The following is a 24,052-nucleotide window of genomic DNA, read 5'->3' as shown; positions in this document are numbered from 1 at the left end:
TCGGTAAAGAAGTGCTTCCTAAGCATAAGTTCATTAGCAATGAACTGGAGAGAACTGTGAAACTGAGAGGCATTTCTTGCCTGATACATTTGTTCTTTTTTTAGGCATTTATGATAGATGGAAGCTGTTCCTGTAAAAGAGAAATATAGACGTATAATTGTCTGAAGATTAATTAGTGCATTGATGTTAAATGGTTAATTTTAATTGGTTGCTGGAGTGTTGCTACAATATGGGACTGACTCTTCTGGTGACTCAAACTCAAGGGCAAGTCTTGGAATTTCCAGCTGAATTTTAGTCTATGTCCAATCCAAATTGAGTAGCTGGGGGGCAATATCCTCATGGAACCTACGTAGTTATGGACTGTATATATGTCTGCCACATGTCTGAATTTCACTCAAATAGTATAATGTTGCAGAAGTTTATATGCACTCTGCTAATTTTTGTTTCTTCCCAAAGGAGGTGAATTTTGGCATATTTGATTGTATTAAAGGAAATATCCTTCAGGGCCTGGAATTTTTCTTGTCCCAAATCATGATACCAGCACTTAAATCCCAACAGGTAATCAAATAGCTAGTCTTTTTTCTCAAGAACATGTGGAATTAAGGCAAGTAGCTACTGCAGTCCTGTTTGTGCATCAGTTGAACATAAAACAGGATACAAAAAGATACAAGTCTAATATACGCCTTTATGGCATTCATGCAATTTGTATATAAGTGTTTGAAATTCATATAGTTATTGTTTATTTTCAAGCAATAGCACCAGCTGTAATGTTCATGACAAAGGAGAACATAGCATAGCAGCCATACTAAGATAAAACTGTGATAACTTAATTAAAACTAGATTAAGCCTGGATTGAAAGAAGTGTCAAGTCTTTCCGGCAGCACAAGGGATCAGTCCATGATTTTATTGTAAAGCGTGGACAGCAAGAACTGTATCCAGCTTCTTTGAGTTGTCTTTGTTCTGTGGCACTCACAAAGCATCACAATTGGTTCTGTTGCCTCCAGAAGTACACGTTCAGAGGTAGGAAATATAATGAAGCTCAGTGTCTGTCGAGAATGATGGTGTCGTACGCTGTTACCATATGCTACCATTTTCTCTCATCCAGGAGCAGAAAGAGAGATTAGAATCTGTTTTCTCTGTTCAGAGAGCGCCAAATCAGACTGAAAAAAAAGACAACAATTCAGTGTGAAGACAGTGAGAGCAGGGAGACATTTTTATTTCTTGAGAGCCTCTTGCTTGTTTGTCTTTTCTTGTCTAACAGAATAATTAAATCAATGCACACTTTAAAGTATTTATGTTATAGTACAGATGAGTGTATTTTAAAGGGCATACTGATAAATATTTATGTACTGCCATGAATAAGAAACACCTTTCTAATGAAAAATAAGATATCTTTTTTGTTCCAAAAACAAAAGAAAGTGTGACCCTCGTTTTACCTTTTTTTTTTTTTTTTGGCATAAATCATAAAATAATCAGAACTGGGGAGCTGTGAAAGAAGGCTTGAAGAACAGCCAGATACAAGACTTTCTGTATTCAGTGGATAAATTTGTGGGTACTTTGTCATCATCAAGGCAGAATATAGAAGGTAAAATTCAGCTCACAAAAGTGGATGTTGATATTTATGTCAGCAACTTACAGAACCCATCTGACTACATAACTGCAGGTGAGTAATTCCTATGGCAAAGCAAACACAATGATGCTGTTTATAAAATAAATGTTATGTCATTAGTAAAAATTTACTCTGAAGAATTAATTCGTCTTTCCTGAGCTATATACATTTTTCTGCTTACTCTTGCCAGGTTTCTGACTGTCTAGTCATAAAATCATCAATCATTTGCCCATCCTTTAATTCATAGATCTTAAAGGATTAGGTAGTTCCTTGACATACCATGTATGCAGTGGCCCGTGTTCCTCCTCGTTTGCTGGCCAAGTAATTGCTGAGTGAAGCCATCTACTAGTGTGTATACTCTTCACTTTCTTTGATACCGGGGAAATCCTATCCAATATTAAGTCTGGCTCTGGGGGCTGTGAGTCAAAACAAGATGTATTTATAAAAATTTATGTATATACATATATGTACATGTAAGAAAAAGAGTAGTTATATCTCTTTGAACAGTAGCTTTCCACCATTTCTTATCACCACATGGATTTTCAGAATGAAATAATGCCAAACCAGTCAATACTTCTGCAATCCCTCCCAACCCTACATGAGCCTATGGCAGGACAGCTTCCACAGAAGAACTAGTGACTCTTAAGATAAGGCAATAACATTATATAGCTGGACAAGTTCTTTAGATCCATTTAGTAGTACAAGCTTCACAAGTCCTAAATATAATGCACCAAGTGAACTGGACTCTTTCAGCTGTTAGGGCAATCTAAAAGGTGTGCTGACTTATAAATTTTAGGGAGTTTTTGTGACTGTTAATAATGGTGTCCATTACATGATGCTTTCAATGTGGAATAAGCTGCATTGGCAGAAAGAGAGAAACGTAAAGTAAGCCTTTACTTAGGAAATACAAGCAGAAAAAGATGCACATGGTAGTTAATGCATTTCTTGGACCTCTGAAACATGATTCTCCCAAAACCACATCACTGTATTTTTTTTTTCCTTATGAACTCACTGTAGGTAGATACAAGTTGTATGCATGTGCATCTTGTTACAGTCTTAATCTTTTCCTGTTGTTGGTCAGTGATTTGAATATATTCTGCTTACACAGAGTCTCAGTTTATGCGTGACAAGGACATTTCACTTTAGTTAAAAATCTGTATTTATTTCTTGGTATTTATGAGACTGTCCCATTCTATGATTTTGAAGGCAGTAAACCAGAGGTCACTGAGAAACTTGAAGAAGTGGTCATGATTTGGATCAAACAGATCAGACAAGTTTTAGTGGAGAGTGAACAAATGAGAAGAGAAGCGGATGACATTGGTCCATCTGCAGAGCTAGAACACTGGAAGGCAAGAATGTCATCATTTAACAGGTTAAATCCCTGTATTATTTCTCACAGTCTAAAAAAAAAGGCTTTTTAAAAATAAATGTAAACTTTCATTCCAAAGAGAGTATTAAATATATTTCTTTCTTCAAAGCCTTTTAGATGAGATCAAGAGTTCAAGAGTAAAGAAAATTATAAGTATTCTTCAGGCAGCGAGATCAAAGACATTAAAGCAGTGGAAAGAGCTGGTAATTACTATGTCTTAATAAAAGTTTTAAATGAGTACAGTACTGTATTTGTAATACACACAGAACTGAACACAATGCTAAAAATAGTTTCGAGTGTTTATGCTGGTTTTGTACTGTGGTTTATTATCCATTTGTTGAAACATATAACACCAATGATTCTGAAGTTAAGTAGATAACTTGAGAAGAAGTCAATGCTTCTGTAATGTGTCTTTCATTAACATAGTGGGTGGAATGGTTGTGCAAAAGTAAAGCAATGCAGCAATACAACATTTTTCTGTCTCTCTCCAGCTGTACCCTGTACAGGCCAACTGTAGAGATGTCTGAAAGTTCATCATATTGCTTTTAGAATTATTGACAGCTGGCTTTTTGTAGCATAACTGCTACTTCAGATAAATGGATATCTGTAATGTAAACTTACCAGTCAAAATTGTAGGCAAGCCAGAAAATAAGCTGGACCATGTGCAGCCAGACTCCCCCTCAAAACACCAGAATGTGGATCTTCTAGCACTTAAGAAGGTATTCTACTGTTTTGAAAATAGACCAGGAAAACAGTGTCATCTTACTGAGTGATGAGCCAAGGATGATGAACTAGATTTCTTTCTTCATATGGAATTGCCTCCTAAGTACTGGATAGTTCCACCTGTCATGAACAGAAGGATATAGAGGCATTAGTTGTGAACTCATTTTCCCCTAACAAATGTTTATTAAAAAATGATGGAACGACCCTGGTACATTTTAGGGGTCTTGTCTAATGGGTAGAATGGGTACCATGCTAAAACCATTCTAAAATGTAAGTTGGATTATCAAAACCACACTATTGTACTTTCATCAGGAAGGAAAAACTTTGGGGGTCTAAGTACAGAGTTCTCTAAATCACATCCGAAATGTTGCTGGTTGCCAGGTAGATCTTACCAATTTTCACATGTAAAAGCAGTTATTTCTTGTGTAAAGAAGAAATGGCTTATTTGAGAGAACTTCTGTGAGAAGATGTTTGCAAGATGGAATCATGGTCTTGTGGTAGCATGCACTGTAAAAGAGCAAGAACCTGTTCAGTAAATTTTAACAGTATTAATTCTATTTCTTTTTTTTTCTCCCTTCAGGACGGTAATATAACAATTGCTGCCAATAAAGCTAAAGACAACGTGAGATATTTATATACATTGGATAAATTTTTTGGTCCACTTGCCAAAGCTTCGCCTGTAAGTAGTGCTCTAAAGGCACTTATTGTGAAATTCAGAAAAGAAAGGAAAGGCTTTTGCTGCTGAAAGATACTCTCTTTTCAGTATTTAAGTCCTATGTTTAATGATTAGTGGACAGCTTAACTCATTTGGCATTAAGTGAATTGAGTTTACAGATTTTGAATAAGCCAGAGGTAATGCTAGGAGGCAGTTGTCAATTCAGAAGATAGTTGAAGGGCATGAGAAAAATAAGCAAAAGATTATGTTTTTCCAAACTTGATACTGAGCCTTACATATAGTACCTCTTCCTGTCTCCATGCTTCAGTTAGCAGTTACTTGTGATTGTTTTAATGCAAATATCATAGAATTATCATAAGCCTTCAGTTGAGCTGGAATTGAGCAGCTTCCACTTATTTTACAGGTTAAAGCTGTTTCTCTTGTAGATAGCACATATTTACTGTCATCCTGGTTAAGATGATAAAACTTATTTTCATAACCATGTGGGTCTCAGATTTCATTTTTTAAGTGAGAACATGAATTTTGAAGATACAGCCACCAGGCAAAACTGTTTAAGCTTACATGGTTCAGAAGATTTACACATAATCCAGCTGCTTACAATTTTTCCAAATATTGTTTTCAAAGCTTGAACTCAGTGCTGGTTTACGCTGTTTTTTCTTCTGCAAATATTCACCATTCTGCCATATTGGGTTTGACTTTTAGATACCATCCTTTTTTTATCCTTTTCTAGACCAGTCACTGTCTCTTGTTCTGGGTTCTCAGTATATCTGGCTTGCATGCATTTCTGTGGAATCTTTCTGTGGGACAGAAAACTCTATAGTTCAGTATCCTCAGTAAGAGAGAAATTATTGTTGCCTTGCCTCCCCCTTCTGGATTTCTCTTCTGTACAGATCTAGGCAAAATAAGCAAAGGCCAACTTCCTTCTTCTTGTCCTTCCTACAGCAGCCCAACTCTTTTGTAGCAGTGTATGGCTTCTTTTCCTCAGGCAGCATATTCCTTTGCAAAGCAGACTACAGCACCTTCATATACTGGAGGCCATGACCAAAAAGAGTACAGCCTCTCTTTTTCCTCTGGAAAGTCACACTCTGGAAGAAAATGTAATAATTTATTCATTACCTGTTCCCCATTTTTTTCTCTTGGTCATAGTGTGTTAGGTCCCCACAAATGAATTGGATGGTCCAGTTCATAATGAGATGTCTACAAGAACAATGTGTTACAATCAAAAAGATGTTTATCCACTGACAAACATATTCCCAGAGCTGTCACATTTTCCGTTGTGTTAATTTTTAGGAAATTCGAATTGCTGACTTTCCCATTTTTTCCTGTTGTAGGTAACAATGATGGAACATGTACCCAGTTTAATGAATACTGTCTGTATGATCTACTGTACATCACCATACTACAACACATCAGAGCACATGACATCTCTTCTTCTTAAAATCACTAATCAAATGATTAACACATGCAAGATGTATCTATGTGAAGGTGTTTCAAAAATCTGGGATCTGGACAGGTGATAGAATTTTAATAATTTAATCTTCTTTTGTTAACACTAGAAGTAAAATTACAGATTAGTCATCAAGATTATTGAAAGGTAAATTTAAGTAGCCCCTTGTCCTCCTTCCAGGCACTGATTCCCATGTTAATTTTAAGCTTGTGACTACTCTTTTTGTGTAGAATTAAGTACTCTGCAAAAACAAATTCACTATGTGTTGTGAAAAAAACTGTTATGAGAAAGCATGTAATGTATATCAATATACAACACTCGATAGTTTTTCCCCGTGGCTTTTTTTAGACAAAAACACACTTGAGCAATTAGAACTGGGAGCGAAGGTTCTTCATAAAGAAGCTCTGAGGACAGACTGGCAAAGTTCCATCTGAGATTTGTATTTTGCTGTTAGTGGACAGGAAAGTCAGTTTGAGGAAGGGAACAATATATACCAGGACCAAATTGACAGTTTGGTTGGGCAGCATAAGTGGAAGCACAGAAGTGTTTGTACGAAACTTAACAAGTGGGTGGTGAATGCTGATGTCACTGGCAGAACAAGTGTATCTGTAGGATGAGAAGTTAAGTGGAGATGGCCTAGGAAGAACACACACTGTAAGAACAATTCAATTATTTTCATGCAAAAGAGAAGGGAGAAACACAGAGAGGGGTTAAGATGAGCATAACATCTAAAATTATCAGCTAGAAAAGTAATGATTGGAATAGTCTCTTGAAAGAGTATTAATGGAGCAAGATTATAGTTACTGAGTTGAGAAGGAAAAGGTGTTACAAGCTTCATCAATACATAGACTGTCAGGATGTCTGTGCTTAAATTCCAGCCAAGTCAAAGGTGACACTGAGGTAACAGCCTAGGAGACATAAAAGTAAATCTAACAAATAATTTGGATTCCTCCTGTATTTTGGTGTGGGTAAAGGGAAGTTTTCAAAAATTACCTGTAATCAATTAAGTACTGGCTATGTTTTTTCTAAAGAATGAATGTAAATAAAAGTAGAATACATTTTTTTGTTGAATTTATTTTTGAGACATTCTTATTTACTTATTTGCTGCTGCTGTCCCTGCAGAAGTTTCTCTCTGTCCCAGTTAGTTGTTTCAATCTATAAAGTTTGACTATCATTTTAATTCCCAGTGATCTTTTGGAAGGTGAAAGACAAAGCCAAAGTGGAGCAACAGTCTTGGGTAAATGGCTTATGGCTAATTTCCATGCCTCATCTATGTATCTCATGTATAGTAGTACCTCAGGGTTAATGAACAACTATGTAATAAGATGTAACTATCTGTGGCCTTAGGAACCAAGATCTTCCTGGTGCATCTTTTTAAAGAAACAAGACTTTCCTCATGCTTACTGTAGTCTGGAAAAATACCTCTCCAGTCTTGTCTGCTTAGAAAAAACAAAGAAACAAACGAAGGAAAACCCGTCAGCAATACCCACTTTACAGAAGATGAGAAATGGCCAAACTGCAGTCATTCAGTAGCCAGGGTTTACCTGGTGTAAGTCCTTTCTGGACTATGCTGTGAAAGTTTTGGTTTGATGACAAAAAAAACTAAACTAAAAATATCCAATCTAGATAACAAATTTGAAACAAAAACTTTTAATGTAATCCTCATATTTTGAATGTTTTTCAGGTAATGTATAATTTTGTGTTCTTACTTTGCAAAGTTGCATATCTGACTGAAATGTTCTATTTTTATTTGTACTCTTTTGAAGACCTCCTTAGGATAATTTTCTGTATTCTGTACTTTCTTCCTCAGACAAGAATTGCTAAAGAGGATACAACAATGCATTTTGCTCAAAGAAAAGTACCAAACATCCTTTCAGAGAATTAGGGAGGAGCTAAAGGAAAATCCAAGTGACAGGCAATTTGATTTCAGGTAAATAATACACTCTAATATTGAATCATATTAATTTGTACAATTTATAAATGAGATGTCATTATATCTGCTGGCTAACAGAAAAGCTAAATACTCAATTAAAATGTAGCATTTATTATAATCAGAATATGACCCTTACAGAGATTTTTTTTTTATTCAGGAATAAACCAGTGACAGGTTTTTGCCAGTCACTTGTTGATTTAGCAGATGTCCAAGGGGACTTCAGGGGAATTTATGCATGGGTTAATTTAATACATATGTTTACATGTGGTCTGAAATCCCAAGAAATCTGAGTCATGAATATAAGTGAAAAGACTGCAGAGGAATTTAGTCAGCTTTGGGCTGGGTTGTCTATCACAATACCAAGGGAAATTTTACCTGTATTGACACTTAAAGCATGGGACATTTCTTAGTATTGTACATTCACATTTTGATCTGCAAATGTCTTATTTAAAAAAGTAACTCCTGTGAAATGTGGTAAAGACTTTTAATCGACATATATAAGTATTAAGCATTTTCTGGTTTATATCCATTACTTTAAAATAGTTTTTCCTTGATTTGTAATTATTACAGCATAGATTTTTTTATGTGAAACTTGGTAGCAGTTCTGGTAGAATATATGTGGGTTAAATAGAAAAAATCTATTACAAATAGATTTGCATAACAATCCCTTTGTTGCTTTTTTGTTAGTGAAAACTATATATTTGGAAAATTTGATATGTTCTGTAAACGTTTGGAGAAGATTTCAGATATGAGCAATATTATGGAAAGCCTTTTAGAGCTCCAGCGTATAAAAATAGAGGGTATTGAAGAGATCAGTACTCATTACCAGAGCATTGCTACAAACACCAAATCCAAACAGTACGATGTTCTGGATCACAGGAAAAAAGAGGTACATACATTCAGCACTTGTCTGACAATCACTCCCTTAATTCTATGCTTTCCACGGGAGTTATGCAAAGAAGATTAAATTTTATAACAATGCATATAGTATGTTGCTGTAATAATACTACTTTCATATCTTTTCATACAATTTGAAAGTGTTTGAGTAAATTTGGCTTTTATTTCAAATGTTTTCATTAAAGTACTTGGTTGCCCTTCTCTGGACATGCTCCAGCAGCTCAATGTCTTTCGTGTAGTGAGGGGCCCAAAACTGAACACAGGACTCGAGGTGCGGCCTCACCAGTGCCGAGTACAGGGGAACAACCACCTCCCTGTTCCTGCTGGCCACACTGTTCCTGATACAGGCTAGGATGCGATTGGCCTTCTTGGCCACCTGGGCACACTGCTGGCTCATATTCAGCCGGCTGTCAACCAGCACCCCCAGGTCTTTCTCTGCCGGGCAGCTTATCAGTAGCTGACCTTCAGACCTTACCATCTCTCTGGTAGGTGGCTTGGGCCTCTAGGTCCCTTTGGTAGCCAACTCTTAGACCATTCAGGTCTCTTCAGTATCCAGCCCAGACTTATGGCTGCTCCAACACTTGGTTCCCATGCCTCTGTCCTATTTGCTGCCTAGTCTGGTTTGATATTGTCTAGCCATTACATGCAACATACACACCCACACAGTATGCACATGCTCCAGTGTCTCTAATTGCTATGATTCGTTGTTCCTACTCTGGTTGCTGATGCTTAGACCTCAATACACTCCAGTCTCTCCAGTTGCTGACTCCGCAGGTGCGCAAGCCTCAGTGACCCACGGTCTCCATAGAATCATCAGATGGTTTAGGTTGGAACCTTTAAAGATCATCTAGTTCCAACCCCCCTGCCATGGGCAGGGACATCTTCCACTAGATCAGGTCGCTCAAAGCCCTATCCACCCTGACCTTGAACACTTGAAATGATGAGGCATCCACCACAACTTCTCTGGGCAACTTGTGCCAGTGTCTTACCACCCTCATAGTAAAGAATATCTAATCTAAATCTACCCTTTTTTCTTTAGTTTAAAGGACAAGACAGACCATGCTGATCAGGTGCAGATCATGGCCAGACAAGTGTACTGACCAGCAACCTGTTCACATGTGACTGACTCCTTTTACCCATTGCGTCTCTGTTTTCCCACACTTATTCCTCCCCAAACTACATTGATCTCTGCCTTTGCTTCTCCCCTAACTCCTGTAACACATTTTGTGCAGTCCCAAAATGCTTTTCCCCCGTAAACTGTAATAAGTCCCTTACCTCCTAGGCAATAACCTCCTGTAGTCTGTAAGATGTTCTAGAGAGCCTGCCAGTTTGCTCATCTTGATGGGTTTCATACCTGGACAGTGAGCTGAGCACTCTGCTGTGGTAGTGCTGAGAGTAGCTGATGAGTGTGCTCTGTTCTCTCTGATTAGGTTATTAGATTTCCTCTGCCTGTCCTTGTTCCTCTGTGCTCGTTTGTGTTCATGAAGATGAGGCTTTAATCATATAACTTAACACTTACTTTTTGTTTGCTTTGCTTAGAATGTAAATGCCTTTGTTACTGGTGTTGTCCCTGTTCTCTTCAATTCAGTGCTGAAAACATGTACTGGGCAGATAAAGCAAATTCCCCAAAAACTTCAGGGAAAGAATTTTGTATGAAATGAAAGCAACACTATAGATGATTTTTTTTTTCTTTTACCCTTTTCTAGTTTGAAAAAGATTACCTTGAATTTAAGAACCAAATTGCAGCATTGTACGAGTCCATACAAGAATTTGTGGATTCCTGGTTTGGGAAGACCGTAACTGTAAGTAATTTTAAAAATGCAAGCCCCTTGTTCTGATGCTCAGAAAGGCTGAGTACCCACGGCTCCTACTGAACTCGCTCATTACTGCCAGTGTTCTGTACTTTACTGGTGGCCACCTTGAGATAATGTAGGAGGACATCAAGCCTATTACAAGTGTTCTAAAAGTCGCTTGCAGAAGTGCTGGAAGGTAATGTTCATTGTTACTTCGTGCCAGTTTTATGTTCCATCTTTCCTTACCAATTTTGTAGCCCTATTTTTCTGAAGTTTATTTTCTTTCTTCATCCCGGTGTTCCCCATGCTTTGTGTTGCATTTCTAAGTTATTTCTGTTAGACTGGCAGCATCAGTGAAATAATTTCTGCCATCTGTTACCTTAATGTCAGTACTGTTCATTGGTTCAGGCCCTGATCATGATATGGGATATTAATGAAGCGGGAGTCAAGGTGTAGGTGTTCTACCACAACTGTTTGCAAAAAAAAAGACCGGTGGTTTGAGAGTCAGAAAAAAATTAAATATTCCATTATACTGTAGTGGTAGCAGTTTCTTGGTTCATACTATGGTAAATATATTCTATGTGGGACAAAATACAGAAGTAAAATTCACTAACTTGTCTGGATGGACTCTTATGTGTTTCTTAAAAAACAACTTACAAACTTACATAACATAAATTAAAAAAACAGTTTATGAACAAGGACTTTCTGAACTGTTAACATCTTTGCAGTAAATGCTCCGTTCTCCTTTTTAGACTGAACAGAAGCTGGGACTTCTGATGAAGCTTGAACAAATAGGAGAAAATCGTATTGATCTTAATGAGAAGTATACCATTGTCCTTCAGCAGTACAGCCAAGACTTAGAGTTTGTTCAAAAACTCTACCAGAAGCAAAAAGAAAATCCACCTATACCACGTAATATACCACCAGTAAGAATGAAATAAATAAGAAAAAAAAAGACTTTGCTTCTTGACTGTTTTTAAGTTAATGGAAATATAACCTCATATCTTCTGTGTTTTAGGTAACAGGGAAGATTATGTGGGCTCAGCAGTTATACAGAAAAATTGACCATCCAATGACATTCTTTAAAAAGAAAACCACACTCTTGAAGGTTGGAAATTAGCAGAGGAGGATTTATGCTAAGCTTTCAAGCATGTTATTAACAGACACATGATTTATTTTTACACTCCTAAGCTCAGTTTTCTAGCAACTTGTATTCAAGCTCATCCAACAGGATAGGTGTTAGTGTTTGCTCCAGGATTTGAATTCCTTTTTGCAGCATTATTATTCTGTGGCTGAGGACAGTTACTTCCCTTGAGACATTAAGCTGATGACTTGGGCAGGTGCTTTTGTCTCTTCTGGGGCTTGACTCATGTTAATCCTGATAGCAGCACTGTTGGCCAGGTACCTAAGCTTAGAGGCTTCTGTCTGCTATGCTCTGTGATGAAGAGGACTGAGATATTTAACCTCAAACACTAGCCACACTTCATGAAAGAATATAATTTTTATAGCTTTCTCAATGGGACATCAGTGCTTTGTATAGGTCATAGTATAGACTTTGTTCTATGGGCAAGACTGGGAGGAAAAATCAGGAAAAAAGCTATGTTGTTTAGAGCAGTTAAATACTTCTTAATAATTGAATTCCTAAATACATTTCTGTGTTTCTGTGTCTTACCTGATCTCTAAAATAGTGTAACTTAAAGCTTTCTGTTTGTTTTGTTTTCCGAATGGTGGTGAGGAAAAGCCTAGTGGTTTTCATTTCTACTATGTTAGACTCATTGAACTGATTAAATGGTGTTTGCTTTTTTTCTTTTTTCCCCTTAAACTGCAGACACTGGAAATGAAAAAGGTTGTTAAGAGCTACAATAAAATGGCTGCAGTTCTTTTGGAATTTGAACTTATTTATCATAGAGCCTGGTGCAGGTTTGCTGACCAGGCTAGAAATTCTCTGTGTGCTTCCTTACTTGTCAGGCACCCAGAAACCAAGGTATGATTTATTCTTGGTATTACTGTTGCATTGTTTCATATTACACATACTACTTTAATCATATCATGGATAGACATGCACAGCATTAAAATAATCTTAATAGGGTTAAAAAAATGAACTACTCAAATTGTGGCGTTTTTTTTTCCTTTTTGGGTATATTTATGGCACAGACTTCATCATGTCTTTTTCTTCATAAGGCTCCTGTCTCATTCAGGGCATAAAAGAGGTAGTATCCAGCAAATACATATTTATTGTTGACTTATCTACATCTTTTTAGATATTGTTTCATGTTTTATTTTCTATGTTAACCAAAATTTTAGTCAAGGAAGGAATTGTTGATTGTATTGTAATCATTCATTAATTTGCTTTCAAAACTGCTTGCTGAGACAGAAAATCTTACCATTCTTACTTCACAGATTATTTTTTCTGCTGTAGTACAGAGAAATTATGGTTAAAATGTGGCATTTTTTGAACTAATGATTCCATAATGGACAACTAGAACCTAGTTTTCAAATTTATTTAACATCTTAATAGCATTTAGTGCCCCGAAAACTGTACAGAGATCAACCTTCACAACATTTCTCCATAGTCTACCAATGGAGAAACTGAGATGAAAAGGCAGATTAGCTTCCACGGAGTGTGGCTGCAGAACTAGAATTAAACTTAGGAAGTCACAGGAGCTAGGTGGTTAGGGCACAGTGAAGGAGTCACAGGAAATTGAAATCAGCGTAAGATATTGGTTGATTAATACTTTGAAAAATGCAGGTATTTGTAGAGGAGGATGAAGATCTGTGTAGAAACATGGGTATCCATTTTAAAAATCTTCTCTACTCATCTACATTTTGTTATATGTTCCAGTTATACCACACTACACTTAGCCACCAAACTACTGCCTTATTTTATCTTTCTTTTTTTTCCCCCTGTACTGCTACATGAAGGAATTACTTGTAAACTTGGACCCAGTGGTCCTGGAAGTACTTTATGAAACAAAATACCTGAAAAAAATGCATTTTGAAGTTCCAGATGTTGTCCTCGGCTTGTGTGCAGATGAAGAACAGATTAAAAGACATCAAATGGAGTGAGTGAACACTTTTGGATTTGATTCTCATCTGCAGATGGGAATCCCAAGCTTTGAGTCTGTTTCATATGCTTTTGACTGATTATAATTTTTCTCTTTGATGGAGTTCAATTGAAATTTAATTGCTTTCCCCTGCATTTCCATAGTAATATTGGTAACATGCAGTTGTTCCTATCTCCACAAATATCTCATTACTAGAAAAAGCCTACATGCTTTTGTTTTGTTACTGCAACAGCTGTTCTGTGAGTGGGGCTCCTAGGTACTGTTAAGGCATCTATGCACTATAACATAGGGATTACACTCCGATATATTACAGTTAACATCAAAAGCTTTTTTCTGTTAGAAAAACAAGCTGGAATTTACCACTTGATTAAGGCGTAACCCAGGCATTTGTACAGGTAATACATCACCTAAATTATAATTTGCTCTCTCATGTTGAATATCTGAAATAACTTTTGTTGATTTTAAATAATTTCTATCTGCTTCTTGTAACAGTCCAATTCTGTGCTGGAAGAGTTCTTTTCATTCTCAGGGATGCTGATTATTAATTCTCCAACTCACTAAGCAAGGATGATAGGTCTTAAAAAAGTCATCCTTCATGAAGAGTGTTCTTTATGTAGTTTTTAAATAGAAGGGGACAAAAAGGGACAAAGTTCAAAGAGTTTCATAAACACTTGAATTCAAACCCCTCATCCCTTTTTCTGTTGTTAAAGCTTTCAGTCTTTCACTCTTCTAATACCACATTTTTCATTAATTATCTGTGGAGTGTTTTAGGGCAAACTAACCTAAAATTTCTAATGTGCAAGGCAAGCTCTGTGTGCTACAGTCCTCTAAAAAGCAACAGCCCCAACTTCTGCCATCCAAGAGAAACAAAGAAGTACAGAAAATATTTGCAATAAAAAGATAATCCAACTTACTTTCTACTCTAAAAAAGACTTCACACTGACTCCCCAAGCAAAGAAGGAATATTCAGAGACTGTAGATTTTTGCTTTAGCAACACTGGAAGAACACTTTTGGGTATATTGCAAATGAGTTATCTCAGTATATGGTTTGTAGCAATGATGTTTAAAGTCATGGTTTTAATTTGGCACAGAACACAGCTATTACTTTTTTTGCAGTGGTTCTTGTAAGGAACTCATTACGTATCTGACTTCTGAGTTGCATTTGCTTCTAATTCTTGTTTATGCAGCTTCATTACATAGCTCCATTTTCATGGAACTACATTTGTAAGCCTTGATTCAGAATTTGGCCTTTGTCTTTGGGTTTTGGTGTCCTAAGTGGTTTGGATCTAGCTTTTCTTATAAGCAGTGTCATTTCATACCATGTCTTGTGAGATAGGAAGAAGGGAACAAAAATACCATGTTTTCAATTTCCTGGGTTTTTTTACTGTCATTAATTTTCCTTGGAAGAAAGTTTCTCTAAATTAATCATAGTCACTTTACTGGAGGTACTTATTTCCCCAGTCTGGTTCTGCTGTTAGTGGGGAGAAGGAGGCTTAGTTTGAGCTAGGAAGAGCTGGGAAGTGTTCTTATTTTTAACATGGGATCAGAACTTGCAAATCTTATTAACAGAAAATGTGTGCAAAGTTCTGTATGTTTCAGATATCTGAATTAAGCACATTCTTAACACGACCATGTCTTGCAGACTCCAGAATCTATTGATCAATTACAAAGAGCGTCTGAATGGGATTCCTGTTATGCTGAAACCACTTATGAAACCATTCATAGGACAAGTTGAGGATGCCCTTACTCCGGGCCTGATGCAGCTGTCATGGACTTCTTTGAACATCAATAAATGTATGTAGTAGTACAAGAAGTGGTGAACTGTTGATGCTGTTAGGTGGTACCAACCAGATGTTTCCCTGTTAGTTTTAGGAAGAGCACTCCATCTATATGAGGGAAAGACATGCCAGGTCCTTCCCTCCTAATTATGGAAGTAAGTCAGACATGAATAAGAAGAGAATGGTGTCTTGCTCTAAACTGCGGTGATCAAGCCAGGCTGTTTGACAGCTATCTTTGAACAGCCCTTGTTAAGTCATTTGCTTTACCAGGCATATCCTTTTTGTCTCTCCCTGGTGATGCCCCTTTACCACTCTCATGTCCTCCCACATAAACAACCCACCCCTTTTTACTCTTGTGATAAAGTGGAAGCAAAATCACTGTAGAATCACAGTTTCTTGGAATTTGTCAGCATTTCTTAATCCTACAAAACATTATTGGTCACTGTATTGAAGTGACTTGGTGAGGAGCGCAGTGAGAGAATAAGTGCTCTGGTCCTAAAAAAATGTAAAACCACAATAGTTATCACACTTTTTTTTTCTTTTTTTTTTTCCTTTTTTTTTTTTTCCCCTAAAGAAAGAGGCTTTCTGCCTCCTCACTTTTGGAAAATAATTAGTGTTGTAAAACGATTGGTTTTGCTCACCCCCACCTCTCTCAATTGAGGCATTACAAATTCAGTTGCTGAGAGTACATTGAAGTCACTAAATTAGTTAATTTACAGCTGTGTAACTGAGTAAGTGGTTTGTCATGTTTGACTGCTATCCATACTGCTGTATTGATGGGAGAGCCTGTAGAGCCTTGACTTTTGAGCTTTCTTGCAGACTTCCATGAGTAACATTGCATCATATTATTATGTCTTGTGTTGCAGTTCCATTTTTTAATTGCATGCATTTTCATTTACTAAGCTTAAGCTGTTGCATCACACTTTCAAAATTATCATGCATTTTTACTTCTTTTCCCCCATCAATATCTCTGTAATCTTTCTCCGAGTAAGTGACCACATAATGAAAAAGTTAAGAGCTATTCTCATGCCTGCATTCTGTTTTTATTTCTCTATGAAAAAATGTGTTTGTGCACTGACCTCTTCACTTTAGGTAGGTAATGATAGCTTGACTGCTACAAGAATGTGAGACAAGAGAACAGACATGGGGTGCTTTAATAATGTGTCTTGTCTTTTCTATGGAAAAAATCTTCATAACTTATGCTGAACATCCTAAAAGTGACGTGTCTAAATTCAGGGTTGAAATTACTAAGAGGTACATAGTATTTGGAGATTTCTGCCCAAATCCTGTTTTTTTCTAAGAAAACTTGTTTTTAATCCCCAATTACACGTTGAGCTTTTTCCACACAACCAGTAAGATACAACCTTATCCCTATCAAATACAGCATAAAGTTGATTAACTGTTATAAAAGTGTCATCTAAATGGACATATATAAAACCATCAGCAAGGCTGTTATGTTGCAGTTCCATGAGAAAACAATAGCTCATGCTTGGAAATCAGTTTTCAGTTGAGGTAGCCTGATGTTAGGCTTTCACTTTTCTTCTTCAAAATGAAAAGCAGCAAGATAAACAGGAACAGATGCAGCCTAAATCTGAACATGAAATGGGGCATGGGTTTGTGCAGCTGTTCATTTGTGACTGTGCCATATGGCTCTGACCAGTGCTTAAGATAGGGCTGGCCACCATTTAGCTTTACTTGACCTTTGCCTGACCAGAGCACAAAAAACAATGGGAAGTGATTTTTCATGTTTGTTTTATAGCTCTAAAATGAATTTTTTTGTTTGGTTTGCATAGTTTAGTAACACTTCATAGGGAAGGTCTTTACAATATTATTTCTTTATTTATTCATTTAGGTACTATCTGCACTATGTTAAGTATCTGAATAGCTGTAATCTAGGTTTTAATGTTTTTTGGATCGGCATTTGCTCTGGTGGAAATTGGGCTTTTTTACAAGGTAGAGGTTATGCAGCAAGAGTATCTGGGCTACCTCCTGTTTCCTGCTACTGCAGCTGGAATGGAACTGCCCCTAGAAATGAATGCTTTTCTTGAGTGTATGGATCGTGTCTTTTTGAAGATGTGCAATGTCTAGCATGCCCAGAATGTATGTTGGACACTTACAAATTAGCCATTAGTATACAAAATAACTGTGACCTGCCAGCAATATGCTGAACTCACTATGCATGAGCTTAATGTCTTGAGTGCCTTATTTCCATCTAATATGTAGAAGTATGGGAGCCCATGGTTGCCTTCTAGGCTAAAACTCAGGAGGAAATGTGAAAAAAAGGATTTAGGACTACCTAATTTATATATTAAAAAAAAAAAAGCTAAGGAATTGGTTGGATTATTTGTCTGTTTTGGTGAATAAAAAAGACAAGCTTCATCATTAATTTCCTAGTAGGAATAAATGATGTTTTCCACTTAAAGCATCAGCAGTTGGACACCACTGTCACACTGCTGCATCTTACATATCATAGTGATTTCTTTATACATACAGTAAGAAAGTGTCTTGGTGATTCAAATGATACTGTCTGGTAATAACAAATACAAAGACAAAGGGCGTCAGGTGACATATTTCTTTCTTTTTTACAATGAAAGTATGAAGGACAGGGAAAGAATTTATCCACTTTATTCAGAAACAGTCATTTTTACCTAGTTTAATAAACACATATGTTAAAGGACTCAGTTTATCTCTTTCCAAAGCAAGGTAGGTCAAACCATGAAAGAAGAAATCTAGTGGTTTAACCAGTATATAATCTTGGCTGGAGGAATTTTAGCCATTAAATTTATAAGTTAATTACAATGATAAAAGTACTGGATTTCTCTGTGGATTTATATAGAAGGACCAAAATAATTTTTGGACAGTTGTATCCCTTCTGTTTTCCGCTGATTCCGTTGATTCTTTTCATTACAATGTTGTTTTAATACAAAAAAGAAGAGAGATTTTGAAGGCTATTGTACTATTTATTATAAAATGGTTTCATTTAAAGATTTCAAAGTAGAGTAAGTTCATAGTGTTTTGGTTCCAGGCCTTAATCACATATTTCATTGCCATTAAATCCTCATTTTATTGTAATACTGGGGGGGGGCGGGGGTGACACACGATGAGATTTAAGGGGTCTGTATTTAGCATGATTTGTTTTTATTTTCTTTTCCTTCCTTAGTTATTGAGAATGTTTATAGTACCCTGAGGGAGTTGGACTATGTAGTTAAAGAAGCAGCTGATACCCTGGAATGCAGAATTGAAAGAATTCTGGAGGATATGTCGAACACTGCTCTGATAATTTTGCCAGAAGATGAACCTATAGATGTGCTTTCTTTCCTGCAACAGACGGAAAAGCTTGCTATCTCTACTGCTCACAAACTTTCTCAGTAGGTTTATTCATTGCATAGATTTGAAGGCCATATTTGGGAGGGATTATTACGTATTACTTTTTTATACATAGAGAGTTTACTTTTAAAATTTTATTTTAACAGAGTACTAGTCTAAAGCAAGGTGATAGTCTTAGGACGCAGGCAGAAACTCCCAAGTATCTTGAAAACAGCAGATAAAGATTGCATCTCTAGTGTTTAGCATTCATATTTTTCTTCTTATGGCATTCTAATCAGTAGCAAGAAAAATGAAGATGGATAAGACTTGAAATGTCATCCCCATGTTAATTGCTTGTTCCTTAATGCTAGCTAGCTAATGTAAGACTTCCTATTCTCCTGGTGCTGCAAACTTTTTGGCCTGTGCTTATTTTCCAGATTATAGCAGAATAGTTGTTCAGCTGTTCTCCAAAAAGATGTCTATGCTTACTGTGCAAAATAAGATACCTTCTACTTATTTTTTTTGTTTTTATTTTACTAATTTTGATTTCACGGATTATCTCACTGTATCATCATGATAAGCCTGTTTTATTAACCATAGCTGGAAAATAACTTATTTTTCTTTAATTATTATGAAGACAAGCTGAATCAGATATAACAGTCTGACAAATGGGTTTCTTGATAGTCTGCATATCTTAATGTCTTACATTCTCTGTATGCCTAAGCAATAGGAACAAACTGAAAAGTATAAGGGTATTTCCCTGCACATAAAATTCTTCACCGTGCAGTGAGACTGGGGTATGTGCCTGGAAAACAGCAAAGAGTATTCCTTATGTTTGATTCCCTGTGGGTGACTGTAAGGTTGTTTTTGTAGACAGAGTCAGCAAGTAGAATGCTCTGCGTGTGAACTGGTAGATATTCTTAAGCACAGGCTGAAAGCAGATGCTGGGAGAACTCTGGAGGTAAGAAGACCACTACAGTGTAAAAAGTAACCTTTTATAACCTGGTCAGATACTTGATATTTGGTTATGTGCTGGATAATATGGTTATTTTCCTAAGAATTTCCCTTTAACTCTTCAGGATTCATATGCCTGTACACATCTCGATATGAAACAGAAAACACGCTGCCAAGAATGCCTGTCCTGTAGTTACTATAATCTGATGGGACAGCTTTGTCAGAAGAATACTGACTCTTTGGTCAGATGTGAGTCTGTCTTTTTCAGATATGTTTAATTTTTTAATATAATTTTAAGATTTTTTTTCCCCAAGCTTATTGTGGTAAAAAAATATAACCTCACTTAAATATTATATTTATTTAGGCTTGAAGATTTCTTTAGAGTCCTTAAGACATCGATTGCGCATTGTTGACTCTAGGTATCAGATGACCAAGTTTGTAGAGACACAGAGGGTTCCTTTGTTCAAAGCTGAAATTCAACTGGCTATTCCAAATGTTGTCCTGAGACCAAGTCTTGAAGATATTCAGGTAACAAAATAATTGCACATCTCAGTCATTTATGGTAAAACATTTATAAATGCATTGTTTAAAAACAATGTGTGAGTTTAATCTGGTATAAAAAATAAAAGGAAGGGGAAAAAAATTAAAAGTCACTTGAGTTTGTGACCTCATTGGGTGCAAAGGACATGAAGCCACTGATCAGGTTTGTTGTGCAGGCCAGTAGAAGGAACTGTTTTCCTAAATCTCAGTAACTCATGTTCACAACCCTCTACTTAGAGGCAAACATTTCCAAGTGAATGCAAAAATAAAAATGAATGCCATTGATACCACCTGATTTGATTTCCCGGTCTCCTTAAACTCTTTCAGAGTATAAATCGATGTTATCAGTTCAAAACACCATTCATAAATCAGAATTCTGCAGGAGTGAATTGTAAAGAAAAATATTACCAGCCTGAAGCCCTAAACTGTGGAAAAATTTGAGCACTCGTTTAAACTTATACTAATTAAGCAAAATTCTTACACATGTACTTACAGTCTCCTATGATGTCTGAAATTATTCATGAAGTATTAGTTGTTTATGGTGTTGATTTGTGGACTTTTCATTTAGCATTGTCACTGTCAAAATCAGTAGTTGAATTCTTTCTCGGATTTCATTTGCAGCCTTCATGGTGTTTTCAGTAAGAAATCAGACCACTAAGTGTAATTTAAAAATACCATAGATAGAAGAAGTTATACAGTAATTTATATAGCTGCCTGTATAGATTATAGACTATACCATCACAAATTCAGACAAATGTATTCAGGCATTCTAATGTGAATGTGAGAACTATTATTAGTAATGATAAATAACTATGTTTATAACCAGTTTAAGGGCAAATAGTACTATAATTAAGTTATGATCCTCAGTGATTCATGATTACTGTTCATAAAGCTCTCTTACCTTCTTCTTTGAAAACCACATAAACGTAGCAGGACTGTGATAAAGCCTTATGGAGTACTCTTTCCCCTTACAAAATGGGTTTTGGGTGATCCTACTTCATGCTTATTAGAATATTTCCTGTAAAGATAGAGGTATAGTTTTTCCATTTTGGTGTTGTTTGGAGGATCCTTTTTTTCTTTTTTTCTTTACCCCCCCCCCTTATTTGTGATAATCTCTCTGTGTGCTCAAGGTGAATGTTTTGCTGTTTTCAGAGTGCTGTAAACAAAGCAGTAAATATCATGTTATCAGTAGCCAAAAATATCCCCCTGTGGAAATTTGCTTGCTTACATCATAAACAGCAGCAGGTGAGTATTTTGTTTTAATTATTTTAAAATTTTAGTATTTTGATTAACATTTCTTGATCTCATATGTTCTGTACCACTACTTGTAATCTGGTGGATCTTCCTGTTAAGTGAAAGCCTAGTTTTTAATCTCTATACCAAGTAATTGAACATAAGAGCAATAATTCATAAACCTTATGTTTGGTGGTTTTTAATATTAAACCCAAAAATTGCTTTCATAAAAATCTTTTAAAAATACTGTTTAAGTATGATGATGATGATATTGTAGAGAATGTGTGAGAATTATCCACGGGTACTACTAGCTGAGTATAAATTATTACCAGTCTTCCCAGGCAAAAACTTTATTTTAAGTTAAACTTTCAGGCTGCATACAGCACCTGTAATGGTACAGTAAATACAATATAAATATTTTAACTGGCATCAAAATGAGCACTAAAACCTTGGGAAGGTCTGAGGTATAGATAGAAACTGAAATTTGTTGATGGTAATCAAATGGCCTTAATTCTTTCCTCTGGTAATGAAATACAGATCTATGTAGACCTGTGCTGAAAAGTGTCTTTGTAAAAATATCTTCCTATTCTGTCGATCCGACATGAAAAACAGATCAGCTAATTTTAATGAAAAAAAACCATTTAAGTCCTGAAAATAAATAATAAAAAAAACAAACTAGGAAAGAGTGGGTTGAATTCAGTTTCCTCAAGAAGAATTGCTTGCTTATTTCCAAGCAGCAAACCCTTCACTGCCTCCAGGACTTTTGTGGCCAAGAATGGGCATAGGCTATAATTCTACACTAAAGAAAGCAGGAAGACCTGAGCAGTTGTGTAGGAGCAGGAAACAACACAGTTGTATATGACGCATATTTGACAGATGTCATTCAGAGACAATTATTATAGAGCTTCACATGGCAATTTTTATATAAAATCAGCTTTAACAGTAGAACTATAGTTCTGTAAAAATCCAAGCTATGAACAGGGAGTCTCCTTGTGGATGCTTTCTCTGCACTTTCTATCTGTTCTTAGAAGCACTTATTTTGTGTGCATTATTGGGCATTCCATAATGAAAAAAATAAATAAAGCTGCTGGACATATTTTTTTTTCTTGTTTAATTTATGCCAGGTTGAACAAGCTGTTGCTGTAGAGCTAGGTGATGAGAGCAAACTCACCAGGATGGTGGCACTGAAACCTTTAGACAAGCAGATCATTGAGCATAAAGATGTAAACAAAGTGGTGATCCAACTAAGTACAATTATTTCATCTCTTAAAACTGAAGCTTCGGATCTTCTGAACAGCTTTTCTGAATTTTCAGGCATCTGGAACAAGGTTAAATACATATTTAATAAAATATGTTGCTATATAGTGAAATCTTCTAAATAAACTGGTTTGGGTTGCGTAAGGAGACTGTGTGCTCAGTAGGAAGCATTGGTTTCATGGTAGAATCCATATACCCATAACACCTCCTCTGTCTACTCTTGTGTTGACCAGAACTTCTCATTCTTTACCAATTAAACCATCTGAGGAAAAAAGCAGAAGAACAAAAAAGAATGTTGGAGCATAAACAAGCTTATGCTCTCATATGCTTATGCATCTTTCTGACAGCATCTTGTCTCCATAGATTATAAAAAAGAATAATTTAGCAGAATCTCTGAGAAATTGCAGACTACAAAACTGTTCTTGAATATTAAACTGACTAGTTCTTCTTCATCAACCACTGCTGAAAGCAGCTTTTCTATTTTTTCCCAAAAATGATAAACTAAATCTAGGAAATCTTTCCAGTAATAAGGATTCCAAAGCAGAAGAGAATCTGGGCTGATGGAGTTGTCTTCATTAGGAAGTGGGTCCAGTGACATAAATGGTAAAGCTCTGAGGAATGTTTTGGCAGGAGATACTTCATGAAATATAACCTTGTGTACATTCTGACTAGTGAAACTCAACTCTGTGTGGATGGACAACTACTGGTCTTACTTATCAAAGGTGCTTTAGTCAGTTTGAGAAACAAGCAACCAAAACAGGAGTAATCTTACCTTTGTATAACTGCTCACTATTTTTAACTTCCCCTTCCTAAACCAACTCATAGGTGACCACGTTCCCACAGCTGACTCTTGTGCAGTTAGCGTTCAGGCTAAAACAGGGCATTTTCACCTCTTCATGGCTTCTGAGGTTCCAAATCTTAATGCTTAGTTACCTCAGTCTTTGGAGATATTGTTTGAGCTAACCACATGTTAATGGTATGTCATTTCACCCAGACAAGGCACAGTCAGACTGGATGTTGCAATAGCATGATAATGTTTCCTGTTTACTAAAATCTTCTAAAATAGTTAATTAATCTGCTCCTTAACCTTAAAATTCCTTAGGAGTTGGCACTGTTTCCCCCATCTTTATAATTTCTGTAGGACCACTGGGGACTGTCACTGGTAACTCATTATTGGCCAGAGAACCCAGAACAGCTTCTCAGGGACCTCACAGTGTAGACTGTAGGTGAATGTCATTGAACTGGGTGAAGATCATTTGTCTGTAATTGAATCAAGAATCTAACACATTTATTGAGCTGGTGACACTGAAGTTCTCACCTCTGCAGAGACTGGCCTACCTTATGAAAAGGAAGGTTGCTCAGTGCTCTATTGCCTTTAAACAAGCTTCAACAAGCTAAATGCCTCCTCTTCCACTAGATCCATCCTTCCCTGCCAAACTGTGCTTGCTCCAAACGGCCCGGCCACTTGTAGG

The 24,052-nt window shown here is 36.4% G+C and overlaps 1 protein-coding gene across 1 annotated transcript in view; it reads left to right on the top strand.

Annotated features, from left to right (window-relative positions):
• The window catches only part of LOC128142330 (dynein axonemal heavy chain 5-like), a 167,695-nt gene that overhangs the window by 12,823 nt on the left and 130,820 nt on the right, over positions 1–24,052 (top strand). Inside the window, exons 7-26 of the mRNA XM_052788315.1 lie at positions 457–558; positions 1,477–1,663; positions 2,816–2,981; positions 3,088–3,181; positions 4,282–4,380; positions 5,709–5,890; positions 7,635–7,754; positions 8,445–8,646; positions 10,361–10,456; positions 11,200–11,373; positions 11,466–11,555; positions 12,276–12,431; positions 13,370–13,509; positions 15,155–15,306; positions 18,451–18,658; positions 19,470–19,557; positions 19,676–19,799; positions 19,915–20,078; positions 21,243–21,335; positions 22,448–22,651. Of these exons, the coding sequence (XP_052644275.1) occupies positions 457–558; positions 1,477–1,663; positions 2,816–2,981; positions 3,088–3,181; positions 4,282–4,380; positions 5,709–5,890; positions 7,635–7,754; positions 8,445–8,646; positions 10,361–10,456; positions 11,200–11,373; positions 11,466–11,555; positions 12,276–12,431; positions 13,370–13,509; positions 15,155–15,306; positions 18,451–18,658; positions 19,470–19,557; positions 19,676–19,799; positions 19,915–20,078; positions 21,243–21,335; positions 22,448–22,651 (2,841 nt within the window). The remainder of the gene's footprint in view (positions 1–456; positions 559–1,476; positions 1,664–2,815; positions 2,982–3,087; positions 3,182–4,281; positions 4,381–5,708; positions 5,891–7,634; positions 7,755–8,444; positions 8,647–10,360; positions 10,457–11,199; positions 11,374–11,465; positions 11,556–12,275; positions 12,432–13,369; positions 13,510–15,154; positions 15,307–18,450; positions 18,659–19,469; positions 19,558–19,675; positions 19,800–19,914; positions 20,079–21,242; positions 21,336–22,447; positions 22,652–24,052) is intronic.

The sequence above is a fragment of the Harpia harpyja genome, chromosome 5 (genome assembly GCF_026419915.1).
Source record: "Harpia harpyja isolate bHarHar1 chromosome 5, bHarHar1 primary haplotype, whole genome shotgun sequence".
Taxonomy (NCBI): Eukaryota; Metazoa; Chordata; class Aves; order Accipitriformes; family Accipitridae; genus Harpia; species Harpia harpyja.
The sequence above is the reverse complement of the archived record's forward strand: the minus strand, read 5'-3'. Positions and strand labels throughout refer to the sequence as shown.